The sequence below is a fragment of the Aethalodelphis obliquidens genome, unplaced genomic scaffold, assembly GCF_003676395.1.
Source record: "Aethalodelphis obliquidens isolate GAN/ISIS:26980383/991018 unplaced genomic scaffold, ASM367639v1 scaffold2, whole genome shotgun sequence".
Lineage (NCBI taxonomy): Eukaryota > Metazoa > Chordata > Mammalia > Artiodactyla > Delphinidae > Aethalodelphis > Aethalodelphis obliquidens.
This window is the reverse complement of record NW_020837946.1, coordinates 80,218,734-80,232,596: the sequence shown is the minus strand read 5'-3', so window position 1 is coordinate 80,232,596 and position 13,863 is coordinate 80,218,734. Positions and strand designations below refer to the sequence as shown.

At 40.5% G+C, this 13,863-nt stretch overlaps 1 protein-coding gene across 3 annotated transcripts in view; it reads left to right on the top strand.

Annotated features, from left to right (window-relative positions):
* The window catches only part of LYPD6 (LY6/PLAUR domain containing 6), a 109,395-nt gene that overhangs the window by 70,873 nt on the left and 24,659 nt on the right, over nucleotides 1-13,863 (top strand). For 2 of the 3 annotated variants that reach the window (XM_027131546.1, XM_027131565.1), the window contains exon 2: nucleotides 11,166-11,354. In XM_027131546.1, the coding sequence (XP_026987347.1) occupies nucleotides 11,237-11,354 (118 nt within the window). In that variant the 5' untranslated portion in view covers nucleotides 11,166-11,236. Of the gene's footprint in view, nucleotides 1-6,705; nucleotides 6,888-11,165; nucleotides 11,355-13,863 lie in introns of those variants that run through there. The other variant, XM_027131557.1, reaches the window with a different exon arrangement.

The following is a 13,863-nucleotide window of genomic DNA, read 5'->3' as shown; positions in this document are numbered from 1 at the left end:
CATTTAATACACCTAACCTACGGAACATAATAGCCGAGCCCAGCCTACCTTAAACAGAACACTTGCATTAGCCTACAGTTGGGCAAAATCATCTAACACAAAGCTTATTTTATAATAAAGTGTTGAATATTTCATGCAGTTTTTTGGAATACTGTACTTAAAGTGGAAAACAGTATGGTTGTTTGGATACAGAATGGCTGTAAGTGTATCGGTTGTTTGACGGCATGGCTGATGGGAGCTACGGCTGCTGCCTAGAATCAGGAGGGAGGATGGTACCGCGTATCACCAGCCCTGTCAATCAGAAGCCTGGGAGAAGATCAAAATTCAAAATTGAAATACAGTTTCTACTGAATGCTTACCACTTTTGCACCATTGTAAAGTGGAAAAATCGTTAAGTTGAACCATTGTAAACTGGGGACCGTCTATAGTTAGCTACAAAGAACCCAGTGATTTGAAAAAAATATAGTCATAGGGTTTTTACTTAAGCCATTGTTTCAATGTTGGCTGTTTGATTTTTGTTTTTCCTTTTTTCATTTTTCCCACAAGAAGAGAGAGCACAGGCTGGCTTTCCTACACTGTAAGAAATCCTGAAGGGGCTCACCACACCTATCAAACTAGCAGTTACACAGTCTTCTTAAACTTGAGTTATTCATGGCTAAATGGAAACAATCTTCAAGGCCATTTTGACAAAAACTTGATTAGGATTCTTGGAATCCTGGGAAAAACCCTATTCCATGCAAGACAGTAAATAAGATTTAAGATGGGTTGGTTCTTCTGAATCTTGGGTAAGAATCAAGATAAGTCTGAGTCATTGTTAATGGTTGATGGTGGGCCGTATTAATATTCTCCAACCGCTTCACAACAGCCACAAGGGCAGTTGGTTTAGCCTTTGAGAGGAGGAGGAAAATCGTTTGAAGAGAAAGAGCAATGTTTTGTAGGCTGCAGTGGGAGGGAGAGGCATTTTGGTGACCTCCTGTCCCCAGGATCCATGGGGCTTGGAAGGATGAGCACCCTCCACCACAGAAGTCCAAGAGGAAGTGGTATTTTCTCTGTGAGCCAGGTTTTAGTCCATGCATAAAGCAATGGAAGGAATAGTTCATGAAGAGGTTAGAGATGTGGGGTCATTTGCTTACATCTGGCTTTCAGAGAACATGAAAAGAGGAGGCAGGAGAGGCAGACATCACTTAATGTGGGTGAGCGTGGCAGTGGCCAAAGGTAACTGGGAGGAGTGATATAAAGAATAGGCCTCAAGGTCTCAAAAAGAATCTTCACACCAGGTCTCTAAAACCGAAACAAAGTGACCCCAAACACCATGCAATGGTCCCTGCCAGTAAAACTTGGTTCAAACACTGCAGAACTTCCCCATGGATTCACAGCAGGCAGTGTCAGCTTTATAACCGATTATTACTGAAGTTTTGGAAACACTCTAAATTAGCAGGGGAAACATGAACGCACCACTGCAAATACGGAGAAGACTGCCTCTGTACAGTACCAAGATAACTCTTTTTTGGTCAAGAGGTGGAAGGCATATGCCCAGGAATCCTAATGTTGGATTTGGAACTGGGTTATTTTGAACCCAAGAGCAAATGTGTTTGCAATTTAATCCACTTATAACTATCATATTGTTTCTGAGTACATTTTGAACTTTCACATTTTTGGAAGGTTTCTAAGATGAATTTCCTAGAAAACAATAAATTGAAAACACGACGTTTTTAAACATAGAGAAACATTTAATAAAAGACACAAAAGCAAAAATTTCTCCAAACCACTACTCCCAAGTAAAAAAAAAATGGCAGGCTGTAGCTGAAATGTACCGGTGTCCCATTCCTGCCTGGAGAGTTCTTTGACTTTATCCCCTTATGGCTGTTTGCACTTCAAAATGCCTTCTCGTCAGTTCTCTAGAACCTTCAAATTGATAGAGGAAGCAAACAAGCATACAGTCAACGAGCAGAAGAGAGTTAATGCAACATCTTTTAGAAATGTGAACATACTGCTAGGCATACTCAACCAGCATCATTTATCCTTCAGGAATTGAAGCATTTTTGATGCATTTGACCTTTAAATCACATTGGGGCAAAATAGAAAGGTAGCTTTCCCCTATAACTCAAGCCCTTGCCAAGAGGTTCCTGAAAAAGAAATACACACTTTTTTACAGCACTGATTTTTATGCAAATAGATCCTCAATTTAAATTGGGAATATGTAAAAATCTATCACCCTGTAGGTTATGGAAATGAAACATCAGTGTCTATGAAGTCTAAAAGAGATAATCTCTGCTTGGTTTTCTATTATTGACATTTTTAAAAACCAACTCTAACCTTTTAGTTGATAGGCCTTAAAGATATATTATTGTAAAGTACATAATTGTTACAAAGGAAAATATAACCTGGTGTCTGGACCCTTTTGGAAGACTCTTGAATTGGTCAGGGCTCCTGATTTCAAGGGACAGAAAGCCACTTCAAACTAGTTTGGACAAAAGGGGTATTTATTGGATGGAGACTGAAGCTTCTAAGGGAAGAGTTAAAAATTGGCTAAAAAGGCAAGGGTTGCATGTAGCTTGGGCTCTTCTCTGCATCTCTCCTCTCTGTCTCTGTTGGCCTGCAAGCTTCATTTTCATCTTCTCCTTCCACATGGGGAGGAACAGGACATACACATGTTTCTGAGTTTTACTTCTTGGGGGCTTCTGTTTCAGAGAGGGCTGATTGTCTTTTCCCAATTCGGGCTTGAAAAATACCAGGAAGAACTCTGATGGGCTTGGCCTGGATCAGATGTCCAACCCTGGCCCAAATGACAGTGGCCTGTAGGATGGACCATGTGAGAACAAGGTGCTTCCCAATAGCAACACGTGACGTATGTCAATAGAAGAACCATTCCCATACGAAGGGGAAAGTATAGGCCAAAACTGATTCCATATGCCCACTTGACCTGTATTTTCATTGTTTAAACCTTATATTTTGATTTGAACATTGTAATGGAATGATATTCCACTTCTACAGAAGCAAATCACGTCAATAGGTAACCTCCCCACCTTCTGGCATTTGCAGAAATGTCCACGTGAACTACTGTTAGCTTTATTTTTCACTTCCAGGCTAATGAGGTTACTTAGAAGTCTGTGTTGTTTGTTGTAGTGGACATCTGTGTGATTCTGCTAGCCCATCATCCAGTTTTTCTTCTTCAGCTGATAACACCTAGATTTTCCTTTGGGAAACCAATGTCTCCTATATTCTCAAACCATGCGATTTCCATGAAGTTGACACTGTGTGCTTGTCTCAATGACGTGCTAGTGGCCCAGCCCTGGCCAATTGGAATGCCACACTCCCCTGGCCAGTTATGGTCCAAGGATGGACCTCCTTCCTTTTTAAGGCTTTCCCTGGAACAGTTTGGAAAGGGCCTCGCTGGGAATGCTTCTGAAGCTACTGTTGGCCACAGTTTGAGAAGACCTGAATGAGAACAAAGGCAAGAGATGGGATAAAGCAGAGTTGAGGGATGGAAATGCCTGATAACAGGGTTGAAGTCCAGCTGTCTAAGCTGGACAGTCAAGTGAAACAGTAAAATTCTTCCCCCTACCCCCTTCCCCTCAGTTTTGGTTATAGCTTGTTTGATTTGGATTTTTGTACCTTGCAACCAATGTGAAAAGTGAATTATCTTCATGAGCAGAACTGTGTAGTTCCTAATTAAATCTCCTGCTCCAGATCCTTATGTTCCAGATAAGGCAAACCACAAAACCTAGTGGCATAAAGCAGTAACCGTTATTTCATTTATCTCATGGTTTCTGTGGGTCAGGAATATGGGAAGGGCTTGACTAGGGAGTTCTTACTTGGAGTCTCCATGCAGTGGCAACCAGACAGTGGCTGGAGCTGGGATAGAGGGGAGGGCAGGGGGCTGGAGCAACTGGCAGCCAGCAGGGCAGCTGTCTCTCCTCCTGAACTCTCAATAGCTCTGTTGGACTACTTGAGCTTCCTCACAGCATGGCATTCAGAGCACTCAGACTGCTAACCTGTCTTCCGCATGAGTGTTCCAGAGCTCTGGGTGTAAATTGAATCACTTTCTATGACCCAGCTTTGAAAGTCACACAGTGTCATTTTTACCACAAGCTGGTCAACTGAATCAAGGGAAGAAGATGTAGACCCCACCTCTTAATGGTGACACGTCAATGAATTTGCAGACATGTCTTAAAACCACCACATGTTATGAGCAATCCCCAAACTGTGAGAAGGGTAGGGTACTGCGGTCAAAATGATATATTTCAGTAGACTTAGTTTTGTGACATCATGCTTTTAGTTTATACTTTGGGGAGCTGGATTAACTTTTTCAAGTCATTAAGGCACAAAGTGTAGTCTATATATATTGAAAATTAAATAAGATTTGTCATGATCTTTCAGACTTTAGGATTCCATTTTGTTCTTGTATTAAGGCATTTCCAATTTTAATGTGAGTAGCACTGAAAGGCATTTAGATTGGGATTAGTTCTCTACTTCACAATTGCTTATATATTGACTTACTATCGAGGCATTGTCATTTAGTACTGGGTACCGTAGTCAATGTAACTTCCAGAAGCGCTTCACTGCCTTCCAGTGACCAGTTTAAGGAGTTGGGAGTAATCTCTTTTTTATGGATTCTATATGAAATAGCCATTACAATGTAGATTTGTAAAACTTGACCTGTGTTATGGTTCTATCACTTTGCCTCTCTGACTAGAGTTAGAAATCCTCCTTTATACTATCTAGTATAGAGTTAGAAATCTGACTAGAGTTAGAAATCCTCCTTTATACTATGTAGTACCATGGAGTAAAAATCAGAATGCAACTCTTTTCAACTTTCTCCCAAGTGGAGGAAGTCTAATAGATCTTGAACTATTTTTTTTTCTTTCTGTTTCAGAGTGTAGCAAGTAATCTATTGGAATAAAACCAGCAGTTGAGTTAACTCATGCAAAGGTAATTTAGAGCACAAATTAAATCTGTCAGAGTGGTATTAGATTTGCAAAAGCTCATAAATAACAAATGAAAGGTCACAAAGCTGTGAAAATGAGAGTGTACTTCATAAGAGAGCTGTAGTCAGGGACGAGTCCTCAGCGCATATTCAAATAGCAGTGCACAAGATGGAAGCACAACATCTTTTCTAAATGTCTAGAACATTCCAAAGACACAGTGGACTCCAGGGAAAAACATCAAAGTCCTAGAAAAGACCCTTCAAATCACTGAGCATGTCCAACATGGTATTTGTGGGGTTTAGGGATTAAAGTTCCATCAACTACTGAGAATCTGTGTAGAAAAAACACATCCCCATCAGCAGAGCCCATATTTCAGTAGCAGTTAGACTAATTGTGAATGCATGTCACTCATCTTTCACTTTTCAGTTCCTAGAAAATACTAATATAGTGAGTGGTGCTTCATGATTTACTGCAGGAATGTAAGCAGTTGGGTGATATTAATAAATAGTCCGGCCCATCCTGTTTTCTCATGGAAAAGAGCAGTGGGAAAATAGCTCTGGCTACTATAAAGTAGACAAGTTCTTTTACTGTGCATTTTATGCAGATCTTTTTTTGTGTGTTGTGTTGTGTTGGGCTTGACTTGTATAAGGGAATTATTTATACAAGCAATGTGTGGGCTTCATCAAAATTAAAAACTTTTGTGTATCAAAATACATCATCAAGAAAGTGAAAAGTCAACACAGGGAAAGGGAGAAAACGGTTGCAAATCATACATCTGAAAGGAGTCCAGAGTCCAGCATATAGAAAGAACTCTTACAACTCAACAATAAAAATATAATAATTCAATTTAAGAAATGAACAGGGGCTTCCCTGGTGGCGCAGTGGTTGAGAGTCTGCCTGCCGATGCAGGGGACACAGGTTCGTGTCCCGGTCCGGGAAGATCCCACGTGCCGTGGAGCGGCTGGGCCCGTGAGCCATGGCCGCTGAGCCTGTGCGTCCGGAGCCTGTGCTCCGCAACGGGAGAGGCCACAACAGTGAGAGGCCCACACACTGCAAAAAAAAATAAACAAAAAAAAATACACAGTGCACTTCACATTCACTAGGATGGTGCTATAATAAAAATTGTTTTTTAATGAAAGTAAGTGTTGATAAGGATGTGGAGAAATTTTGCTGATGGGAATGTAAAATGGTACAGTGGAAAATCGTTTGGCAGTTCTGCAAAAAGTTAAATATAGTTACCATAAGACCCAGCAATTCCACTGTTAGGTATATACCCAAGAAAAATGAAAACATATGTCCACACAAAAAATGTACATGAATGTTAAAAGCAGCATTATTCACAATAGCCAAGAAGTGGAAACCACCCAGATGTCTATCAGCTGATGAGTGGTATATCCATACAGTGAAACATTATTCAGCCATGAAGAAGAATGATGTACGAATTCACATTACAGCATGGATGAACCTTGAAAACATTATACTAAGTGAAAGAAGCCAGACATGAAAGACTATATGTTGTATGATTCCTTTTACACAAAATGTTCCCAATAGGCAAATCCATAGCAACAGAAAGTAGCTTCGTGGCTGCCAGGAGTGGGGAGAGGAGGGAATTGGGGCTGACTGCTAATGGGTGCAAAATTTCTTTTTGGGGTGATGGAAATGTTCTAGACTAGGTGATGGTTGCACAATATTATGGACATACAATAAGTCCTCACTGAATTGTATTATTTTTAAATGATGAATGTTATGTTGTGTGAATTTTATCTCAATAAAAAATTTTAAAATAAATATAACAGATCCTTAAAAAAAAAAGTGTGTTTACTAGGATTAATAGCACATGCACTAGAGATAAACCTCGAGTGTTATCTCAGATTCCTGTGACTGGTACCTTCTTTCTCTTTCTTGGTCAGCGGTCCATCCACACGGGGTTGACCTTCCACTCTGGCTGCTGAAATACAGGTGAGTGGGTTCTTCGTGGAGTGGACCTTGATCAATGGGAGACAAGAGACAGGAAGACATAAATTCTCCCTCCCTTCTCGCTCCGTGGGCCGCACTGAGTGCAGCTGTTCCTTGGAATCCTCTATCTCTCTGTGGCTTGATGTGAAGTGGTGAGCTGCATAGTAACCTAGGATCACATTGCTTTATATTTCCTAGCTTCATTTTACCTCTGTCTGTCTGTCTGTCTTCCCCTCCTTCTCTCTCTCCCTCTCCCTTTCCTTCTTTCTCTTTTTCCTTTACCCTCGTTGTCCTGGGCTTGCTCTTCCCGTATAAAGTCTTAGCACCTTTAGTCCTTGCACAGATTCTGCTGTAAGAGCACCTGGCCTATGGCACTTGGTGAAGGGTGTGGCAAAAGAGGGAAGGGGGGAACATTCTATCAAATATGGACTCTGTTATTTTAGAAGAGACATGGGCATTTTTAAGGCTATATTCATTGGCTTTGGGTGAAAAGCTGACTTCTGTTTGTGCATAAAAAGTGAAATTACTCTGTCAAATCACTTTGTGAAAAGAACGATTTTTTCCAAAAACTGTTTTCCTCTTTATAAAAGTAATACATGCTCATCAAAAATTTTTGAGCATGCAAATTGAGCAAAAAGAAAAACATCAAAATTACCTGAAATCCCACATCATTTTGGTCTTTGTCCTTTCAGTCCTTTTTCTAATCATAAACAAGCCTAGAAATACATAAATTTTTTTGCTAAAGAAGGAACAATTTCATGAGTAAAATGTGTTGGTATGACAAAGTGTCAACTACTTTAAGAATTTGAAAACTCTGCATTAAACACATAAAATTCATGGTTAAAAAGTAGTTGAACCCTCCAAGTTTGAAAACTTTCTCTAAACGAATCCGGCCTAAAGAATCAAGCTTGCCAGGTAGAGGTGAATCTCTTTTAATGAATGAAATGGTTGTTTTAACTTCATCCATGATACTTCACTGTGTGTAGGACCTGTGAGCACGCTTGGAGATGTGGGCCTTGGCAGGGGTACAAGGTGTGCTCATGACCTGTGCTCCTTCCACATCTTTTACACAAGTAAAATCTAACTAAGGCAGCTATGGTAGAGATCATGGGGGTGGAACATAGGCCTTGTAAATACAGGGAGGGTGTAGAAGACCAGCACCCACGTGTTTGCTTCCTTGACAGGGATGGCAAGAAATCCCTGGGTCTGTGTGAGCCTCAGCATATTAAAATGCTGGTGGCATTTAGGCCTCTCCCCACTGGCTTTGTCCCTGCCTGGCTGGCCATGGGACCAAAGGTGGGGTAGAGGAGACATATGGATTGTGATTTGTCATACTTAGTAGTTCTGGGCATTGTCATATTTTTCTGATTTAAGGAAAGTGTGCTTGTGTTGAACCAAAGTTAATTGTACCATGTTTACTTTCACTTAGAAAACTATACTGACTGATTTTGAACAAAACAATAGTAGTAGAAATATTGGGAAATACTGTTAATATGTGGCATTTACTGTGTGACAGACACTGTTCTTAGTGTTTTACATGTTAATTTATTTAATTCTCATAGCACATTTTTTAAAGCTGTATTTTTTTCATTGAAGTATAGTTGATATACAATGTTGTCTTAATTTCTGCTATACAACAAAGTGATTCATATATATATATATATATATATATATAAAATATTCATTTTTAAAAGATTCTTTTCCATTATGGTTTATCATAGGCTATTGAATATAGTTCTCTGTGCTATACAGTAGGACCTTGTTGTTTATCCATTCTATATATAATAGCTTACATGTGCTAACCTCAACTTCCCACTCCATCCCTCCCCCAACCCCCTGTCCTTTGGCAAACAAGTCTGTTCTCTGTGTCCAACTCATAGTACATTTTAAGGTAGGTAGTATTATCCTCATTTCGCAGATGAGGAAACTGGGGAACAGAATGATTAAGTAACTGGCTTAAGGTTGCACAGCAAGAAAGTATTGGAGTAAGGTTTCAAATCCAGGCATCTAGCTCCTCCCCTCTGTATGTCACTCACACATAGTCAACACAAGCTGTAAAATGAAGGCTCTTGGATGGGTAGCCATGCCACAGAGGTTGCAGTAAGGTTCATTTCAGATGACACTAAGTAATACATAATGCTTATGCAAAGACTGTGCAGAGGGAGACTTTTAAATTAATAACTGGAAGGAATACTGTGGTTGAGAAATGCTTTAATGGAAACGAGACACTTGCAATGTTTGGTATGTGTTGACATTAAGTTTCACATTAAAAAGAACTTAGGTTGGCAACTAGTTGATATTTAATGTTAAATTATTCAAAATAAAACCAGAAACCTTTCCTCACCATTCCTCTCGAACTGAGCCCAGATTGTGAGGACACAGGTGTTGGTGCAATTCATTCAGGGGTCCAGGGGCCTCTGTGCAAATCTGTCCCTCAGGTACAGCTTCACCCGACCTGATGGAGGTACACAGAAGAACTATTGCGTTCGCTTAAGATTAGATAATGTTTGTGCCTGTCACTCATAGAGGGAAAGAGATCCTTGATATTTGTTTTCTCATCACATTATTTAACCAAGTGCCTAGCACAGTGCCTGGCAGTCACATTTATGAAGTGAACGAGCAGCTCCTTCCCTTTCTGATTGCAAACCTGCTTGGGGGAACCAAATTGCAAACAGAAGAGGGCGTAGTGAGCATGAAATTGGCAAGCTGGCATCATCAAGCTGTTACAGGGTGATAAGAGTTCTCTATTTTCTAACAATTTGTCTAGTTGAAAAAAGTAAAGAACACACCAATCCATCTGGAGTTAATTTGAGTGTATCATGCATTGTTTGGTGTCAGTTAATCTTTTCACAATTTTTAATAAAGTTATCTTACTATTATTTAATATTTTCCTGTTCTGTAATTTAAAAAAAATAGCTTTTATCATGAAATAGCTCTATGTCTGAGCTCCTTGGAGTGTTTCATTTTCTGAATTCATTTTTATACTTTCTATCATCCTGTTTTGAATAATATTACTCTGTACTGTGCTCTGATATCTGATTAGTCTGATATTGATTTTCTCTATTGATTTTGATTTCTAATATATTTACTCTTGGTCTGTTTGTTTTGACAGCAAAATTTTAGGATTATCTTATGCTGTTTTTAAAATGTCATTGAATATTTGTATTAAAATTTTGTAAACAAAATGTCCAAATTATGTTTTTTTAACCAGTTTAAAATAAAGTGAATATCTAACTTGATCCCTTGCATGGGTGCTAGAATGATGGTATTCGGAAAATAGAACATGAGGAACAGACTCTATAGAAAAGCAATAAAATGGCAAGCGAACAACGCATATAAATTAAGATATATATCTACATTCTAAGTAAGCTGGATAATTCAACCCTAGTAAAATTTTATTGCTCTCAGTTTTAATTGAAAAGGGAAGAGTCCAAATAAAGGATAGAATGATGATTGCTTAGTGTTACAGTGACACCTTGATCTCATTTCTTCAGGTTTTGTTCATATACCTTGACTCAGTCTTTGGAAGAACATAGTATCACCATTAAATGTGGCCTCAGTGGCCAGACTGCCTGGGTTAAAATCAACTCCTCTATGTATTTGCTGGACTTCAGTTTACTCACAATGGGATGATAACAGTGCCTACCTCATAGGGTTATGAGGAGAATTACCTGATATATATATATATATATATATATATATATATATATATATATATAAAGAACTTCAACAGTACACAGCCAATAATGTTAGTTATGTTGAGGAGATTTTGAGCTATAAAGACACATCTTGGTTCACGAGAGGCCAATTTACCTACATATCCTTTTTTCTTTTTTTTTCCAAATCGGAAAGTCTAGCCTGTACAGCATCACCCAGTAAGGCTGCACTCTCACACCTGGCGTTTGCTGGTATCAAGGAAATGCTTCTGAGCTTCTGCACCTGACTTATTTATTGTTGCATTCTGGCAGCCAACCCCTTTCCTCCTGGCAAAAATAGCTGGGTTTCATTAAAATTCAATCTTTCCTGATACCATCTCTGCTGGATGTTAGAGGGGACTGCTAGCAGTGGGGCTTTAGCAACCTAATTAAGAATGGATTTGGGGTGAAATTTTCTAAGTACTCTAAAATTACAGTCTGTAAAGTTTCTCTCCATGTCTACCCACTTCCTTGTGCCCTGGGCTCCCTGTTTCTCCCCAGCTCATCCCGCCATCACAGGAGCTGGGCCGAGTCTCCGTGGCTTTCCCGAGTTGGACACTGACATGACTCTGGCTTCGTATTTCAGGTGCAAGTCCTCTTCCGCCGTCCCGAGTCCCCGCTCCCGGGCCCCCTGGATGAGTGACGCCTTGGTCTGCCATGGAAGCTGGCCCTGCCCTGGCCTGGCTCCTGCTTCTGAGTCTGCTGGCTGATTGTCTGAAAGCTGCTCAGTCCCGAGACTTCACCGTCAAAGACATAATCTACCTCCACCCTTCAAGTAAGACTCCGTTCTCTTCACTGCAGAAATGTCACTTGACTCCCAATAAGATTTGAAAGTTGAAAAATGGCCGGCAGGAGGCAGCCTTCCGCTCAGGCGAAACCTGGTGATTTAATTGCGGGGTGGGGGGGGGCGCGCATGCGACAGAAACATCGTTGTGTTTTACCCTCCCCTTTTTACAGGGTGTTTGTATTTGAAGGTAAATTATTAGGCTTGTTTTCTCTGTTCCCTGTACCCTCGGTCCCTCTGATTCTGAACACCCTTTCCTCTGACTCTGCCAGCCCTCGGTCAGTTATCAAAGTCAACCGCCAAGTCCCGGGAGGAAGGTGTTTGTAAAAGATCAGGCCTTTATAAGCAAGATAATAGCTGGCCTTCCTGTCTGTGCATCTAATTCTCAGTTTCAGCATAATTGCCTCCCGCCACTTCCTGTTCCCTATCCCTTTCAGTTTCCTGTGTTTAAGAATTATCTTGGGAGTGTATAATGATGTGTGTCCCAGGTTCCTTCTCTGGAGTGTCTGACTGCATCTATCTGGGTGGTCCCCATGGATTTTTGCTTTCAGCAAGAAATTCAGGTGCTTCCGCTGTTGCCGATATTCTAAGGATCACGCTTCGGGAAACACAGCAGCTTTCCTTCTCTACTGGTCACCATCTCTGTATTTATCTCATCTCTTTTACTTTTGCTTGACTCTCTGCTGGAATGCCCCTGAGCTGGGTATGTAGTGTGAGGGCTGACCTTTAGCATTCGCCCCGAGGTGCATTACTCTTTTGAAATGTTCTGTTCGCCAAACATTTTTGAGCCTCTACTGTGTGTCAAGCATTGTGATCGGCGTGAAAAATGTAAAGGCAAATCAACCATAGTCCTTGCTTTTGAGGATCTTGCAATCTACAAGGTGGAGGCAGTCACCTGGACTCCTTCAATGCCACATGGTTAGAATATGTAACGTCTCCGTGTTCTGGTTGAATGAGAGGTGGTCCAAGGAGTGCACAGGGGCTTGGAGTCCACCTGACCTCGGGTTAGGACCTCCCTCAGCTGCTTCATAGCCTTCTGACTTGAAATAAGTTCCCTAACTTTGTGAAGATGAAATACAAGAACGCATACAAAGCACTTAGCACTGTGAGCCATAGGAAATGCTCAATAAATGTTAGGGGAATCTTTAAAGTGTTGATTTCCACATTTCTAACTTGGTTAAAATGATACATACCCTATAGCATTGTTTTGTGGACTAGAAATAATATCTGTAAAATGCTAGCACATACATAACAGGCAATCAGATGCCTGTTACTTATGATGTTGTGCTAATTGGCTCAGACAGTAAACTGAGGATGCTGAAGGTACATCACTAATTTTTTAAATCCAGATACACTTTTTTTTTTAACATCTTTATTGGGGTATAATTGCTTTACAATGGTGTGTTAGTTTCTGCTTTATAACAAAGTGAATCAGTTATACATATACATATGTTCCCATATCTCTTCCCTCTTGTGTCTCCCTCCCCCCCACCCTCCCAGATATACTTTTAACCGGCATCCAATAGTTTCTTTAGACTTATTGCCGTTGTACGCTCTCACCAGTACAGGCTGGTGCCTACTGGTTAGTTGTATGGAAAGCTTATCTAGCTGCTTGTTTTTGCAGGGCAGTTTATTTTAGTAACATTCATGAAAAGAAGGTGCTTTGATAGTTTCTCTGTTTTCTAAGATTGCATTTTGTTCTTTTCTCCAAACAACCATGCTTTTTTATTACAGTTGGTGAACAAAAACCTAGGTTTCAGTCTCTCGGGTTTGATTGCCAGGACTTTCAGCTTCTGCGGAATTCTTTGTCCGCTTCAGTGACAAACTCAGAAGTCACTGGGCCTCAAAACAGACCCACGCCTGGCCTTCTCTGAGGCTGTGATTGTACACGCAGGGTGGAAAGGAAAATTAAGGGGGGTGGATTTAAGTGACCAAGAACAAAACAAACACACTCTGCTTGTGCCTCAGGGGTATGGTGGGTCAGTGCTGGCGGGCGTTGAGTGGACCTCTATTTGGAAAGTCCATTTCAGAATGGGATCTTTGAAGGATGAGCTCTGCCAGGCTGGAGGGGCAATCACCTGTGCTCTTTAGAAATTGATGGAAAAGTTCCATTCATGTGACCTATGTTGATTAAATAGAGCCATGGCCTGGTTAAAGAGAGCTCACTGTAAACAAAGAATTGATGGAGTATTCTGATGTGATTTTGGAATATAGAGAAGGGTAGAAGCAGCTGTTCCTAAACTATGTTGTATGTAGATGGTTCACCAGCAAGTCTGGGCTGAGTTCTCTTTCAGAGTCTCCATAACTGGTCACAAGGAATATAAGTTCTTGCAGGATTCAAGTTCCTGTCCATGGTTCCTCCTTGGCCATAACTTTGTTTATTCTGACCGCTTTAAAGCAGAGCTAACGTCACATTTCTCTGCACTATTTCAGAAGTTTTTGGTGCTGTTTGCTTGTTTTTACACTTTGATTTTTTAAACGGTCATGGTTGTCTGCCCTT